Source organism: Gobio gobio, assembly GCF_949357685.1.
Source record: "Gobio gobio genome assembly, chromosome: 11".
NCBI lineage: Eukaryota > Metazoa > Chordata > Actinopteri > Cypriniformes > Gobionidae > Gobio > Gobio gobio.
Genome location: NC_137104.1, coordinates 3208632 through 3227556, shown reverse-complemented (window position 1 = coordinate 3227556; position 18925 = coordinate 3208632). Strand labels below are relative to the sequence as shown.

General features: G+C 38.1%; 1 protein-coding gene across 1 annotated transcript in view; it reads right to left on the bottom strand.

Moving 5' to 3' along the window:
- angpt1 (angiopoietin 1) overlaps positions 1–18925 on the bottom strand; it is a 159335-nt gene that overhangs the window by 60855 nt on the left and 79555 nt on the right. Inside the window, exon 5 of the mRNA XM_079829173.1 lies at positions 926–1053. Coding sequence (XP_079685299.1) covers positions 926–1053 — 128 coding nt within the window. The remainder of the gene's footprint in view (positions 1–925; positions 1054–18925) is intronic.

Here is an 18925-nt window from a genome sequence, read left to right as displayed (position 1 = left end):
ACACACAGCTGAACACACACACACCAGCCTGCTTGCAATTAATCCAGTATCACTGGCTGGAGTAACAGCGAAACCAGATATTCAGGGGCAGGTTTATACAGCCTTTTCACACACATTCACACTGTAAACTTCTACCTCACCTGACCCTTAAAGAGCACTCATTATATGTGTGAATTATCCCTCGCTATTATAAATGGAGAAAAGGTCTGTTCTGAGAGCAGGAGAATAATAATAAATACAAATAATAATACAAAAATAATTCAAATCATGCAAAAATTAAAAAGCAGTAAAAAAAAAAGCTAAAATAATAAAATAAAATAAAATAAATGTAAAACAAATGTGAAATGCAAATGATAAATTATTAAATAAAATAACAAAATAAAAATAAATAACAAAAATAAAAATATTATAAAATAAAATGAATGGAAAACAAATGTGAAATAATAAAATATTAAATAAAATAAAATAATAAAAATAATAAATGATCCAAAATCAATAAAACAATAAATACATAAATAAATATTATGAAATGAAAAAGTTTATAAAATAAAAGAAATGTAAAACAAATGTGAAATAATAAAATATTAAATAAAATAATAAAATAAAAATGTACAAAATCAATAAAATCAATCAATAAATAAATAGATATTAAATTATATATATATATATATATATAAATTGTAACACAAATAAAAAATGCAAATAATAAAATAAAATATCTAGATTTCTTTTAGTGTGATCCTATGTGCATTTTTGCAATACATGACATTTTTATGATATTTACATGATCTTATAGAGGTATGTCTTCTACATGACGTCTGTGTTGTGTTTTCTGTGCCTAACTCAGTACAGTAAAGGACATTAGAGTATGATCGTTAATATGAGGTTTATGACACTGTTTTATATCTGAAAACAGAACTCCTACCTTCCTGGTCTCTTGTGGGCTAATGTTGATCGTGTAAACTCCATTTTTCTGGAAACCCGCTTGGTAGAGGTCGGCACAGTCCCGGAACTTCCTCTCCTCGTCAGCTTGCTTTGTGCTGTTTGGCACCACTGAACACACACACACACACACACACACACACACACACACACACACACACACACACACACACACACACACACACACACACACACACACACACACACACACACACACACACACACACACACACACACACACACACACACACACACACACAAACACACACAAACACACACACACACACACACACACACACACACACACACACACACACACACACACACACACACACACACACACACACACACACACACACACACACACACACACACACACACACACGTCAGAAACAGCAGAAACAAACCACCAGTGGAATAATAAACACAGCTGTTTATATTGGTACACACACATCAGAAAGCGTCTGTGGATCTGCATTGAACAAATAAAACAGTTTCCAATCACTCTGGCTTATATTCAGCCAAACAGAACATGTCAACATGACCTCCGACTAATGAAATTTTAATAAACTCCTCAAAACCTGGCAGGCGACAGATATTTGACAAGGTATTTATTATTTTATTTTATTTTATTATTTTCTATATATATTTTTTTTAATTAAATTATATTTTATCTTATCTTATCTTATCTATTTAATTTAATTTAATCTTATTTTATGTTGTTGTTATTTTATGTTATTATGTTATGTTATTTAATTTAATTTAATTGTTATTTAATTTTTTATATTTTATTTTATAATAATTTATTTTACTTATTTTATTTAAATTTATTTCTTTATTTTATTTATTTTTATCTTATTTATTTTTTAATTTATTTTATTATTTTATTTCTTTATTTTATTTTATAATTTTTTATTTTATTTTATTATTTTATGTTATGTTTATTTTATTTTTATATTGTATTTATCTTATCTTGTCTTATTTTATTTAAATATTTTTTTAATTTAATCTTTTATATTTATTTTATTTTATAGTAATTTATTTTGACTTATTTTATTAAAATATTATAATAATTGATGTATTTTTTTTTGCATATACTGTATATGAAAGAAGAGTGTATAATGATGATTGACAGCGAGTATCCAGTATTTATTTCTTCATCTTCTGTCATCATGTGTATTAAACTGCCCGTCCCTGATATCCGTCAAAATATGTCAGCATAGCAGAAAATATCACTGTTGTAAAATATTGCAAGCTGTGGAATAAATCACGAGACCCCTTCGAAAACAAACCCTGAGTTAATGGAACAAACAACACACGGCAAACTCAAAATATTGGATCCGTTTTCATGCAATATTTCCAATCTGGCTAGAACTCTTTTGAGATTAAAAAGGACAGCGAGTGCCTTATCAACCTAATGTTCTTCAGTGACTGACGTGTGTGTGTGTGTGTGTGAGTGTGAAAGTGTTTTAATCAAAGAGCCGATCTCTCCGACAGCTGCGTCTCCGTCCATCTGCACACAATTACACCGCCAATATTTTCAAACCAAGCAAGAGTCTGCGGACAAAATACTACAAGCTATAAATTTCCAGTTCCTGTTATAACAAGTGGTTTATATTTACCCACCGCGTCCCAGTTATATAGAAGGAAATTCCTTCCGATTGGCCTCTCCTCTTTTCTCCCACCGCATCTCAGTTTTCACACTACTGTTGTTTCTGTGTGAGGAGATGTCACTGCTAAGAGAGCCGTGTCAGGGCTGTTTAGGCAGAACTTTGATCCCTGTCCCGGGATGGAGGGCCTGGATGGGCAACCCTTCATTCAGGGATGTTATTCCTGCCGCTTCGGGACAGGATTGAGTGTCAGTGACAAGGACGTCCCGCTGTGATGGACTGATGGAGGGGAGCGTCTCACAGCAAGAGCCCAGCGGTGTCAGACCACGGCAATTTACTGCTGAGAGCCCAACACGACAGGACTGAGAGAGAGAGAGAGAGAGAGAGAGAGAGAGAGAGAGAGAGAGAGAGAGAGAGACACGAGACACGCTCTGGGGCCATTCTAGGGTTTCAATATTAGGGAGGCTCAGCCTCCAATGAGGGTATGATTTATATATATATACTGGGTTCTACACTACCTATCAAGTAAATCCCTGAATACTGAATTCATGTCTAATCATTTTAAATAACCAGCTAATATTCATTAATTCATTCACCTAAAGGATTATTAGGAACACACACTAATACTGTGTTTGACCCCCTTTCGCCTTCAGAACTGCCTTAATTCTACGTGGCATTGATTCAACAAGGTGCTGAAAGCATTCTTTAGAAATGTTGGCCCATATTGATAGGAGAGCATCTGCAGTTGATGGAGATTTGTGGGATGCACATCCAGGGCACGAAGCTCCCGTTCCATCACATCCCAAAGATGCTCTATTGGGTTGAGATCTGGTGACTGTGGGGGCCATTTTAGTTCAGTGAACTCATTGTCAATTTGAAATGACTGGAGCTTTGTGACGGTGCATTATCCTGCTGGAAGTAGCCATCAGAGGATGGGGACATGGTGCTCATAAAGGGATGGACATGGTCAGAAACAATGCTCAGGTAGGCCGTGGCATTTAAACGATGCCCAATTGGCACGAAGGGGCCTAAAGTGTGCCAAGAAAACATCCCCCACACCATTACACCACCACCACCAGCCTGCACAGTGGTAACAAGGCATGATGGATCCATGTTCTCATTCTGTTTACGCCAAATTCTGACTCTACCATCTGAATGTCTCAACAGAAATCCAGACTCATCAGACCAGGCAACATTTTTCCAGTCTTCAACTGTCCAATTTTGGTGAGCTTGTGCAAATTGTCGCCTCTTTTTCCCATTTGTAGTGGAGATGAGTGGTACCCGGTGGGGTCTTCTGCTGTTGTAGCCCATCCGCCTCAAGGTTGTGTGTGTTGTGGCTTCACAAATGCTTTGCTGCATACCTCGGTTGTAACGAGTGGTTATTTCAGTCAAAGTTGCTCTTCTATCAGCTTGAATCAGTCGGCCCATGACCTCTGACCTCTAGCATCAACAAGGCATTTTCGCCACAGGACTGCCGCATACTGGATGTTTTTCCCTTTTCACACCATTCTTTGTAAACCCTAGAAATGGTTGTGCGTGAAAATCCCAGTAACTGAGCAGATTGTGAAATACTCAGACCGGCCCGTCTGGCACCAACAACCATGCCACGCTCAAAATTGCTTAAATCTCCTTTCTTTCCCATTCCGACATTCAGTGTGGAGTTCAGGAGATTGTCTTGACCAGGACCACACCCCTAAATGCATTGAAGCAACTGCCATGTGATTGGTTGATTAGATAATTGCATTAATGAGAAATTGAACAGGTGTTCCTAATAATCCTTTAAGTGAGTGTATATATATATATTCTTTGTATACTGGGTTCTACACTACCTATCAAGTAAATCCCTGAATACTGAATTCATGTCTAATCATTTTAAATAACCAGCTAATATTCATTAAGAAGAAAAGACAAACTTTATATAGCCCCATTTCCACCGAAATTACCCTGAACATTTAGTCCCGGGAACTCTTTTCCCCCAGACCTGCTGCTGTCTGCGTTTCCATCGCGGTCTAAAGTACCGTGAAGATTAGTACGGTGACGTAGGATTGTGCGCGCCGACTTTACAGTTCCCACTGTATTTTGTCCTTTGCAAATAAATTGAATAAAGCCTGAACCTTGTCGTCGGCCCATCGGTCGTATTTTTAAACTCCATTGCTGATTCGAATAGCAATCAACTCTTACTGCACGCACCCCAACAGACTTTTAAAAATAGTGGTTGAAAAAAAAATGCCGCGTCGAGTCGACCAATCAAAATGCTCCGTGAGCTCAACCAATCAGCATGTTCAGCGTCTAAGTCCCACCCCCAAAAGTTCCTAACCACTACCTCACTAGCTGGGCCGTTTTGAGGTGGAAATATTTACCCAGAACTTAATTTAGACCCTGCGGTCGAAACACACCGAGTACCACCACAAAGTTCCTGAGTAAAGTTCCCGCGGTGGAAACGCGGCTTTACTGTCATTTTCTTGATTGGCAATATGTGGGTAATTTTGTTGTAACGTAACTTTAAAGGAAACATTTTTTTTGAACATCATTTTCTGTCTCCCCTAGAGTTCAACAGTTGAGTTTGACTGTTTTTTAATCCATTCAGCCGATCTCCGGGTCTGGCGGTGGCACTTTTAGCATAGCTTAGCATAAATCATTGAATCTGATTAGACCGTTAGCATCTTGCTCAAATGAGCAAAGAGTTTTCATATTTTTCCTATTTAAAACTTGACTCTTCTGTAGTTACATCGTGTACTGAGGCCGACCGAAAATTAAAAGTTGTGATTTTCTAGGCCTATATGGCAGGAACTATTCTCTCATTCCGGCGTAATAATCAAGAGCATGGGCGTCACTACCCAGCCAACATGTATATGTGGGCCCCACGTGGTTTATGCTTGGGCTACATGGGAACCAAGTGGGCATGGTCCAAAAATGGGCATCTTATATGGGGCCCACTCGGGTCAGCTAAGTAGGTCCCATATGGGAGAAAACTGGTGGGCTACCAATGTGGGTCCTAGCTGGGTCACAAATGGGAAATGAGTGCATGGGCTTAAAATGGGCAACACAAATGGGCCCCATATGGGTTTACCAAATGGGGTAGACATGGGCAAACACAATCAGTCCCATATAGGCTGCCTACATGGGCCCAAGATAGTACCCACATAGGTAACCTCTATATGGGTTCTGAATGGGGAAATACATATTGGGCCCGCTTGGGCAAACCATGTGGGTCAGACATGGGCAAACACAATCAGTCCCATATAGGCTGCCCACATGGGCCCATGGTAGAACCCATATAGGTAACCTCTATATGGGTTCTGAATGGGGAAATACATATTGGGCCCGCTTGGGCAAACCATATGGGTCAGACATGGGTAAACACAATCAGTCCCATATAGGCTACCCACATGGGCCCAAGATAGTACCCACATAGGTAACCTCTATATGGGTTCTGAATGGGGAAATACATATTGGGCCCGCTTGGGCAAACCATATGGGTCAGACATGGGCAAACACAATCAGTCCCATATAGGCTGCCCACATGGGCCCATGGTAGAACCCATATAGGTAACCTCTATATGGGTTCTGAATGGGGAAATACATATTGGGCCCGCTTGGGAAAACCAAATGGGTCAGACATGGGTAAACACAATCAGTCCCATATAGGCTACCCACATGGGCCCAAGATAGTACCCACATAGGTAACCTCTATATGGGTTCTGAATGGGGAAATACATATTGGGCCCGCTTGGGCAAACCATATGGGTCAGACATGGGTAAACACAATCAGTCCCATATAGGCTACCCACATGGGCCCAAGATAGTACCCACATAGGTAACCTCTATATGGGTTCTGAATGGGGAAATACATATTGGGCCCGCTTGGGCAAACCATATGGGACAGACATGGGTAAACACAATCAGTCCCATATAGGCTGCCTACATGGGCCCAAGATAGTACCCGCATAGGTAACCTCTATATGGGTTCTGAATGGGGAAATACATATTGGGCCCGCTTGGGCAAACCATATGGGTCAGACATGGGTAAACACAATCAGTCCCATATAGGCTGCCTACATGGGCCCAAGATAGTACCCACATAGGTAACCTCTATATGGGTTCTGAATGGGGAAATACATATTTGGCCCGTTTGGGCAAACCATATGGGTCAGACATGGGCAAACACAATGAGTCCCATATAGGCTGCCCACATGGGCCCATGGTAGAACCCATATAGGTAATCTCTTTATGGTTTCTGAATGGGGAAATACATATTGGGCCCGCTTGGGCAAACCATATGGGTCAGATATGGGCAAACACAATCAGTCCCATATGGGCTACCCACATGGGCCCAAGATAGTACCCACATAGGTAACCTCTATATGGGTTCTGAATGGGGAAATACATATGGGGCCCGCTTAGGCAAACCATATGGGTGAGACATGGGCAAACACAATCAGTCCCATATAGGCTGCCTACATGGGCCCAAGATAGTACCCACATAGGTAACCTCTATATGGGTTCTGAATGGGCAAACTCATATGGGGCCCGCTTTGATAAACAATATGGGTGAGACATGGGCAAACACAATCAGTCCCATATAGGCTGTCTACATGGGCCCAAGGTAGTACCCACATAGGTAATATCTATAAGGGTTCTGAATGGGTAAACTCATATGGGGCCCGCTTTCATAAACCATATGAGTAGGACACACAATCAGCCCCATATAGGCTGCCTACATGGGTCCAAGGTAGCACCAAGTGGCAACCTTCCAGCTGGCTCCGTCCACTTTGGGCTTTAAAAATGCTCTTCAGAAACCTACTGGAGACGTCATGTTTTATACAGTCTATGGGTAGTACCCACATAGGTAATATTTGGATCAGTGTCAGAATGGAGAAATACATATGGAGCACTTTTGGACAAACCAAATATGGGCAAACAAGCCAAAAATGGGTGGGTTGGGTAAGAGAATAATGGGGTTAGGAGTGCATTATATGTGAGTATAATATATGCCAGGACTGTTCAGCTCCAGTCCTGGAGGGCTGGTGTCCAGCAGAAATAAAACCAACCCCAATCAAACATACCTGTTTTAACTTACAAGTAATTTGGAACATTGTTATTAGCTTGTTTGGCATGTTTGGTTAAAGCTAGAATTAAACTAAGCAAGAAAAACGATCTTAAAGGCTGTTGATGAGTTCAGAAGTCAGGAGTTGAAGAACCCTGGTAGAGGTAAACTAGGTCAAACCCTGGTGGTGTCAGAAATGGCCTGGTACACATATTTTAGTGTCTGAAATTGGGCAAGAGACACAGTCATTAACATTAAATATCAAATGTGTTTAGTGCCTGATTTTGTGAGTTACAGCAAATGCTTATCTCCATACAGTTATTTTAAAATGTATACAAATTGTTCAAAATATTTTGATATGAAGAATATGAAAATGAAGAATGGGTTACAAAAGGCTACTTAATCTATCAAAATAATGGGATTATAATGGCTGTTGCACATGGTTGTTGCTAGTTTTGATTTCTTCTACCTGGGTATATAATTCAGTATATAAATGATGAGGTATATTATCTTGAACATTGAAAGGTAAGGCTCATCAGATGGTGAAATAGCCCAAGTAAAGAAAGATAGAATGGAAATTCATATTTTTGAAGGGAATCCAATGTAAATTACAGTTTTTTTTAATTCGCTTTGGTACTATTTTCACAAGTAAGGTGTACATTTTCAAAACTCTTGGTACAAAAATCCAAACTGCTCACACTTGTAACAAAGCTAGTCATTCTTTCAAAACCTGATCTCATGCTTTCATTCAGTTGCACATATTTTCAGCCCACATAATCATTGTTTCAAACACAAGATTATTATAATATGTTGGTTTAATCACCGAAACACAACAATATTATCTTCTTTCAGTTTAGTACTTTAAACAATCAGTTCATCCAACAGCGAACAATGCAAGATACTTGTTTCAAATCTCCCTCGTTGCTGAATTATTTACAGTAACACAGGCTACATATGCCTCATTAGAAAATACACTTACATTACCTAACTTGTGTCATTGAACCCATGATGTTTGTAATAGTATTCAGTGTGTTATCTGGTGTGATAAAGTTATGACACTGCCATGAGGTTCTGTGCTATATCAGAGTTTGCTGCCAATAAGTGTTCTCACTGTATATGACTGAATCTACTGTAGTTGAGCTTTATAAGGGTTACAGTTACAGTAATGTGACAGTCTCTACCATGTTAAACGGTTTACAGTATCACATGGCATACATACTGTAATGTAAAATGCTATATTTCATGCTATCTGTCTGATGTTACACCGTCATTGACTATTTCCACTCCCTTATACTCTATTCTGCTCTATTCACAAATTGCAAATATTTCGGTCCAATGAACTGTGAATTAAACATTTATAAAGATGAAACACTTATTTTGTATAGTGAAAAGGATACTTTGTGGTTTTGTGTATTGTATTCACACAATTGAAAATATGCTGAAATGTTTGAAAAAAGTGCACTTTTGATGATCTGTTGTGATATTAGCACTATGAGTTTTGAAAATGTACACCTTGCTTGTGAAAATAGTAACAAAGCGAACAAAAAACTGCAAGAAATCATACTTGCAGCAAACAAACTTTTTTAATAAAGCAAACGTTACATAATAAAGTGCAGTTTAATTTTCTTTTTCAATCCTAGTCAGCACTTTCCTTCAAAGTTTAAATATGGTTAAAATAATGTAAGTTGTTGTTTCAACGTTGACACAATGTTGATATAACATGTAATGCTAAGCTGTTGAAAAAGGTTAAAAAAAAGCCTTATAAATCAATATACATTTTTTTTCCAGATCTGTATGTTGACTCAATGTCATGTCTTCAAGAAATATATGCCTTTCAAATTATTATTTTGTTAGCATTTTATCTATTTCGTTCAAAACCATTCAAAAATCTAAATGTATATGTTAAAATATAATTATTATAAGTATCAATAATAATAATGGATGTCATTTAATCCTGGAGAGCAGTGCAGCATAAACTTTTTGTGTGATTTTGTGTACAATTTTGTGTGTGAGGCTATAGTTTACCATGCAGTAATGTATTTTATTTATACTTTGTCATGAAAATACTATTCGACCAGCTAATCAAATAATACAGCCTACAAATAACACTAAACACATACATTTCTTTGAAAAATAAAATAATCTTTCCATTACCATGCTGAAACAATTGCTATTGGTTGTTTCACCTTGCTTCTTTGCATCATGATTGGTTAATCGTGCTGTCATCTACGTAACTGGCCAATGACAACTGTGCGCGCCCTTTTACCGGTCGAGTTTCAAAATACGTGGGTTTGAATTGGTAACGAGTCGCGTGCTACTGCTCAGCAAGATTTCTGTCAGTCCCCGATTAATGTGTCTGTTAAGTTATTATTTTTTAACTAATTTGAGTTGTGGCATGTTAACGGAGAACAAAAGCTGGAATGAGAACACAGAGGAAGGGTCAGACTCAGACTGGATCTGTGAGGTACTGCAAACATATGCAATATCAGGTAAGAATAAGATAATATTTTTCAGTCATAGTAAAGTTGTGTTGTGTGTTCATGTAATGTTACTTAATGTATGTATCCCAATATCATTTTAGATACACAGATAGATGAATAGCCTAAATAAATATATTTGTTTAAAAGGTATCCAATTAAAATAAGCGGATGAGCGTGTTAATATAGTTAATGGAATATTAAATAATGCAGATAAACAAATCTTGTGTTAATGGTGTTCATTAACTTAAATAAATGCTCTGTGTACACATGAGAGCTTTAGAAATGGGTAACAGACGTAACGTTACAACCTGCAGTGTCTGTGTAACTTACTGCTTCATTAAAGATGTTGAAATGAGATGCTAATCGCGATTAGCGTATTTGCACGTATTTCAATGTTTCCTCTCATGTATCATAATGTTGTAACGTTAGTTTAAAACGAGGGACATTGGAATTAGTAAAGTGACTGATAAAAGCATCATTTACACTAGGAAACTCTATGTAGATCACAGCCAACTGCTAATGATAAGATGTCTGTTTACATTTATTTTTGATCAAGCACTGGAAGAAGATCCAGAAACGAATCCATTTATCAACTGCAGTGAGATATCAGTCTGTTTTAACCATTGTTTCTAAACCTTACATTGGGATTAATGTAGTTAAAAGTTATTTTCATCATCAAAATTACATTTGTAAGACATTTCCTTTTCCTCCACTAGTGATAATACATCTGAGTAACTTTTGTCTTTTCTTCCTCTGAAGTGACATAAAGAAAGAAGAACTTATCACCATCATCATCATCAGTCCTTTATTTACTTCACTGGAGAACATCAAGGGAAAGACCCTCATGACTCTCAGAGATGTCATGACAGGAAAAATGCGGCTGCAGGTAAATTTATTAGATTGATATCTGTGTGCCATTTGGCTTTTTTAAAGCTACAATTTTGTTTACCTTGCTATGATACATCTAGGAAAAGAGACCGTTGTTGTGAATCCAATGTAATTTGGGTATATCATTTTATATATATATATATATATATATATATATATATATATATATATATATATATATATATATATATATATATATAAATATAAATATAAATATGTTTAACATTTTAATTGTATACAAACTAAGTCTCAAAGTTCACCATTTGTTCATGTTGTCTGAATGTTTTATAATGGCAAATGTTGTTAGAATTTCAATACATTTTGTTGTATTTTTCAATACATTTCTTTTTAAGGACTTGTCAGCCGACCCCACCCCAGATTGACCGGGGATTCCGCTGATTAATGGCGATTTGGTGGAGGATTGTTCTTCATCTGCTACACTGCATGGAGCACTGCTGCACTATCACTTATGGTATGGAATGGATTCATTAACCTTTTGTGATATGTGAGGTGTTTTGATTTTACTTAATTTAATTAAAGGAACACTCCATCGTTTTTAGAAATGGGGCTTATTCAACATCTTTCCTACATTTAGATATGTGGGCAAATGCATTTTTGTCTCCGTGCATGCATTGTTTTAGTTTGGCAGGGTCGCTGCTAGCTTAGCTTAGCATAATGAATGGAATCCTATGTTGCCAGGTAGCATGTCCTGAGTAAAAGTGATCAAAAAAAACAAAAAAAACACCTAATTACTTCTTGTGGCCTGCGTATACACAATGAGTACAAATAGCGATGCAGTTTTTTCCAGTTCACTTTATCACACCGGAAAAATCCTCCTCACGTCCTCCGGCTGTTGAGCGATCGCAACTTCCTCCTCTTGTCATTCTATTTCCAAAGCACGCAGGCGTAGCTCCTCTTCTGAAAACTCAAGCTATGGTTCTGGATCTTGACTTTCTAAGTAACCCTCTTCGTCTCTAACAAAATCAGCCATGTTCATCGCCATTCATGTACTGTATGAAAAATAGCCACCTACTATTCACGGAAGTTTGGGGATTTCATGTGTTGTGTGATATCTCTGCGCCCAAGTAGCAGTGCTTCGCCTGTGCTTCCCCATAATATAGTCCCAAGTCAATATCTGGGGTGCGTTTCCCAAAACCATAGTTGCTAACTAAGTTAGCAACTTTGTTGGTTGCAATGCAATTTCCCATTGCCAACGACCTAAGTTGCTAACAGGTTAGCAACTATGGTTTTGGGACACGCACCCCGCCTAGGAAATCGCCTAGTCTTAATCTGCATCGCTGTTTGTACTCGTTGTGAATATGCAGGCCACAAGAAGTAATTAGGTTGGGTTTTTTTTTATCATGTTTACTCAGGACATGCTAGCTGGCAACATAGGATTCCATTCATTATGCTAAGCTAAGCTAGCGGCGACCCTGCCAAACTAAAACAATGCATGCACTGAGACAAAAATGCATTTGCCCACATATCTAAATGTAGGAAAGATGTTGAATACCGTAAGCCCTATTTCTAAAAACGGTGGAGTGTTCCTTTAAATGTACTTACTTAATTAGATTTTACACAATTAACATAATACAATGTGTAGTTAGGATTTTGAAATAAGTGTAATAGTTCTACATATCAGAAATGTACAGAGCCACATATATTATCAGAAAATAGAGCTACTGATTAATTGTTAAATTATTGTGATCTCGCTTCAAACACCCACACAATATTTTTTCCGAAATGACAACGATTCGTTGTACAGCTAACATTCATATCTGCGTTTTCACTGCCAGTAGAAATAAACGAAATAAAGTGATCAGGTTGATGTGTGCGTTATGTCACAAGCGTGTAACGTTACCGAACTGTTTCCGAATGCAATCTTTAACAGTTCACAGTCGGCTTGTTTTAAGCGCAGAACACACTTCAATTTCGAGTTTCCACACGAACATATTAAGTATTCAGTCCATTTTACCACGAAATTCAAACGATAAATGCCATTTTGACGCTCGATGTGGTGTGACTGATCACTGACCAATAAACATGAATGCCCATCTTGTCATGTAACGTTAGCATCACATTTACCTCAGGCAGTCATTCAGTGTCCACAGAATTTAATTCACTGGAGAAATCAACTCTTTCAATAAATATATGCACTATATTAGCCTATTTATTCATTATATTCTACTTTACCTGTTAGTGATGTCTTGATTATTTCAAGCATGTTAAATAAACCTGTCATGAAAATGACAGACACTGTATAAATTATTATATTTCAACAATGAATTGGATGAAAAACAATTTTACAATTCGATTTAGAAGTTAATGCAAAAACTGCCTTATGCGAAGTTTACATGTTTGCATACAATGTGTTATTTGAGTGTTGATTATTATACCTAAAAATAAATAGCAACTGAATTTAGGCTAATAGTTTTGGCTCTGTTGTTAACCTTTAAAGGTCCTGTTCTTCGTGATCCCATTTTTCAAACTTTAGTTAGTGTGTAATGTTGCTGTTAGAGCATATATAATACCTGTAAAATTATAAAGCTCAAAGTTCAATGCCAAGCGAGATATTTTATTTAACAGAAGTTCCCTTTCAAAGCCTCCAGCGAACGGCCGGTTGGGACTACATCCTGGTACATCCTGCTTTAATTACGTCAGTAGAGCAGTTTGTCGACTAACCTCCGCCCACAAGAGTACGCGAAAAAGGGGGCGTGGTCTTGTTGCTCCCGCGTGGAGAAGAGGAAGTGTTGCGTTCGGTTGCGTTTGTATAATGTTTGTCGCCATGTCGTCGAGACGCTGTTATTTTCATCCCGGAGTCAAGTCACCTTTGTTTGGCTTTCCCAGGGACGCTGTACTTAGAGATCATTGAGCGCATGCATCCCCGTTATGGTGAGAGGCGTGACCTTTCCGGTAACGTGCGCTCTGCGTGGGCTAAGCTGCTGTCGAATCACAACACGGGAACCGCTGGCACAATCAGAACTCGTTACGTATTTCTGAAGGAGGGACTTCATAGAACAGGGAAATCTTTCAAGCCGTTTTGAGGACAGTGAAAACAGCAGTATACAGATAAGTAAATTGTGTGAAAAATACTGTGTTTTTTTACACGCGAAACATGAACACATGTTATATTGCACACTGTAAACACAATCAAAGCTTAAAAAAAAACACGAAAAACGGGACCTTTAATATTAGTGTGCAAGTAAGGGCTCCCTATATAGTTTACAGAAATGTCTTCAATAAACTTTTAGATATGATTGAATTAATTCAAGGACAGACACTTTTTCTTCTTCAGTAAACCACTGTTAAATATAAAAATAAATAAAAAGCAATTTTGTAAAACTGCTGTACCGAACTCGTACCGAACCGTGATTTCTAAACCAAGGTACCGAACCGTCAGTTTTGTGTACCGTTACACCCCTAATGTCAGTCTTTTCTTTTTATTTGTGTCATGCGTCACAACACTTCCCTGAGTTGCAGGCGTTTCTTTGTTGTAAATAAAATTATTTTTAAAATATTAAATGTCATTCACTTTAAGTCACGCTCAGAAATGTGTAATTTGCATATTAAAATCACAAACAAAAAAAATCGAGCCAGGGGCACGCACCCCCCACCCCCCACTGTCACCTTTTTTACTCTGAGTTTGCAGGTCTGCATACTAACCATCCTCCTTTGTTTTAAAATGCAGACTTAATATTCAGGTCTTTTTAACCACACTATTGTTATTTCTGTGTTACAATTATTCAAATGATCACAGAAGTAAAAAGTTTATGGTTTAGATATAAACACTGTCTACAGTAGCAAGTAAATCACCTTTTGAAAGGAACTTGACACTTAAAATAAAAATTGTCACATTGTTACACCCGTAGGTGGCGACAAGAGATTTGTTAAAAAAAGTAATGAAACATGTATTTTAGTGAGTCATTAAATCATTCATTCAAACTAGGGGTGTCGATTTAACGCGTACATTTTGATTATTTACTTACGGTAAAAAATAACGCGTTAAAATTATTAACGCATTTAGCGCACTTGCCCCGCCCCTACTTGGGTCATGAAAAATATGATGCAGGGCAACAACTGACTGCGTAATGAACCCTATAGAATGCAATTCTATAAAAGGCCTAAGAAAACGGTGTGCCTAAAATGCAAGATATAGGGCAAAAATGTTTCAGTCTCTGGGCGTTTTTACACTGTCCGTGTCAGAGCGCGATGTTCCTGCCGGTGCTGTGTGCGAATACACATACACTGCAGACTCACTCTCGTATCCAAGGTAAATCATCAACACCATCATCCCTTACATGTGTTTTATTGAATTAAATATATCATCATCTGATAAAACGCATGCGCAGGTTACTTTTCTTGCCCACCCGGGTCTGTGTTGCGTTCACATTTGAGCGAATCGAATGAATGACTCAATGACTTACTCCATTAGACATTTAGTTTATTATTTAGAGTATAATTTCATATTTCAATATGAATAAAAACAAACAGTAAAGTTCACCCAAAAATATTTCTATTTGATTACTTTAAATTATATTTTTGGACTAACTTCTCAGGCAAATTTTATGTGTGATTAATTAGATTAAAAAATGTAATTGCTTGACAGCCCTAATTCAAACAGTTTTTACATTCAGATTAAACATTTTAAATCGACTGCAGAAAATAACATTTAGTCAGATTTAGCACCATTTTTAATATTACCCTGATTAAACCAAGCAAAAAAGTGAAATTTTTAATGTTATATTGTATAGCTATATCTAAAAAACAAATTGTTTTGCAGAGGCTCTCAAAAAGACTGCACTGGTGATGTCAAAGATCAACCGGCAAGAAGCTGAGTGGGAACTCTCAAAATGGTTCACTGGGACAAGAGACGGAGGAGGACTGAGGGTGTCTAGAATGCACAAATGACTGTCTACAGTGTAAGCAGTACTGAAAAATGTATAGTGGCTGCTGCTTGTAATTGTCCCCACTGTATGTATTTTAGTGTTCTCAAAAGTACCGACTGCGATACCAAGTCGGTACTGAAATGTTAAAAATGCTGCTATGAACGCTGTTGAGCTGTAATCGTAAACACCTGACTGGCCATTGTGCTCACACGCTCATTGGATGTGTCTGTGATTGGATACAATGATCAACGCACGGGAGCGTTTGAAAGCAGAAAGAAGTGTTTGAAAGTGTTTTCAAAGCGGGAGCATTTGAAAGCACAAGCAGGCATCAACCAGCGGACCGGTAGGTTGATAGGCACCTGCATTCAAACACTCCCGTGTGTATCTGTTTAAGCGCTCAGTGAAAAGCATAATTGATTTATATTAACAACATGTTTTTGAAGCGCTGGTCATTGTAGCCAATCACATTTGATGAGCGTGTGAGCACAATGGGCAATCAGAGTTATTTACGATTCTGATCAACAGTGCTCAAAGCGTCAATTTTTTTTTTAATTTCAGTACCGACTTGGTATTGCGGTCTGTACTTTTGACAACACTAATTCACTGTATTTCCTGTTCAAATGCCCAAAGCTTTGAGTAAAGATTGTTTAAATACAGGTTCAAAATGTGTATTAACTTTAATTATTACAATTATTTAAACATTAGGTATATACCTTTAAAAAGATACTCTTCAAACAGCTTAAATATTGTCTCCGCAAATGTCAGAATATAGCATAATGTGATTGGTAGTTTCAATAAAATTGATATTTGAAAAACTTTTAATCTCACTGTGTGCTCTAATGCTTTAAAATGTATTTGTGTGGTGTTGCTACTCATTTAGATGGAACCCAGATGATCCTTAATGGGGCCCCATGCGTATGATCCCTAGTTGTGCCCCACCTAAAGCCCTGTGAAATCCTGCTTAAAACCCACATGAACAAGTTGCTGGGGCCAACATGGAACCCGTGGACAAACCCACTTACAGCCCGTATTTCAGCCCATATAGGAACCATGTAGTACCCACATAAAACCTAAAGCTGGGACTGAGATGGGTCTTCTGTATGTTGCCCACTTGGGTCCCACCTAGTGGCAAGTGTCATCCTATATGAAATCCATGTGGGCAACTAACATGGGGCCATTATGGAACCCGCGGACAATCCCATATTGAGCCCATTTTTCAGCCCATTTCATACCCACATGGGCCCCACATATAAATTTTGTCTGGGTTAAAGCTGGGACCGAGATGGGTCTTCTGTATGTTGCCCACTTGGGTCCCACCTAGTGGCAAGTGTCATCCTATATGAAATCCATGTGGGCAACTAACATGGGGCCATTATGGAACCCGTGGACAATCCCATATTGAGCCCATTTTTCAGCCCATTTCATACCCACATGGGCCCCATATATAAATTTTGTCTGGGTTAAAGCTGGGACCGAGATGGGTCTTGTGCATGTTGCCCACTTGGGTCCCACCTAGTGGCAAGTGCCATCCTATATGAAATCCATGTGGGCAACTAACATGGGGCCATTATGGAACCCGCGGACAATCCCATATTGAGCCCATTTTTCAGCCCATTTCATACCCACATGGGCCCCACATATAAATTTTGTCTGGGTTAAAGCTGGGACCGAGATGGGTCTTCTGTATGTTGCCCACTTGGGTCCCACCTAGTGGCAAGTGTCATCCTATATGAAATCCATGTGGGCAACTAACATGGGGCCATTATGGAACCCGCGGACAATCCCATATGGGGCCCATTTTTCAGCCCATTTCATACCCATATGGGCCCCACATATAAATGTTGGCTGGGTAGGCCCTTTTTAAAGTAGAGAATAGAATAGAGCGCACGTCAGAAGTAGAGGTGTGTGTGTGTGTTGATCTGAGCTCTAATTGGTCTGTCATCGCTTGTCAATATTTGAGAAAACCAATCAAATCCGAGTAGGCGGGCTTTATGTTCACAGAAGCTGCTGAGGCTGAGCTGAATCTTAGCAGCGCGACTCCACGTCAAGTGAGAGATATGAAGCTAAACTAAACATTTCATATTTGAGCTGCTTCTGTAAGTCAGAAATGTTAAACAAATGACAAAATATTCAAGCAAATTAATAAACTTTTGTCTAATTTCGCCTTTTTGGTTTGAAAAAGGCCTATGTAATGTCATTTATTATATAATTAACAAACAAGAAATATTAACAAAGTCGTTTTCTTCAGATTAGGCATAAGATTATTAGTAATGAATGTGTGCATATTGCAAATTAATAATTCCATTTGTAGCTCTCAGTAAATAAAAAAGTTCAGCTTGTATTGGGCATAAGAATGTGGGCATATTGTGAATTAATTTAATACATTTAGTTACCTAGCTTTCCTGTTAGCCTTCGAAAATAATTCATAAAACATATAAATATCAGTTAAACGTATGTTTACTTTCTTCACTGACAAAAATGGAAAAACTTTATCAGTCATATCTGCCACTGACATGGTTTTCAAGCTATTGTTATCTCATTTTTTTGGCTTAAAATGCACATATGTAGATCATAGAAATCAAAATGTTCCCATGCCCCCGAAACAAAATAATAAACAGCCAATATCCTAATATGCATACTAATAAGATACTAGTTAATAGGGAGAATTGGACGCTAAACTAAAGTCTTACCAATTACTGGAGGCTGAGCCGCCCTAAAATGTAAATCCTAGAATCGCCCCTGATCAAGAGCTTTGAGTCGTCCCATGAGTACAGCGGTGCAATGATATTACACAGCGTCTGAAAATAGACGAACTTCTGTCAACATAACCAACATGACAACCTGCTTGCCTTGTAACCATCAGATATTTACTTTGGTGCAGATCCTGAACCGTATTAGCCTGACAAGCCAGAGCCGGAACACACCATTGGCCGGGCTCAATCCGAGGGGCGGGATCAACGCTTGTCTTTCAGATTCCCTCTGCACGCAATAGGATAGCACAACAACCAACCAGAGCAATGAAGAAGCTGAAGCAGAGCTAGTTGATAGATTAAACTTTCGCTGTATCCGGTC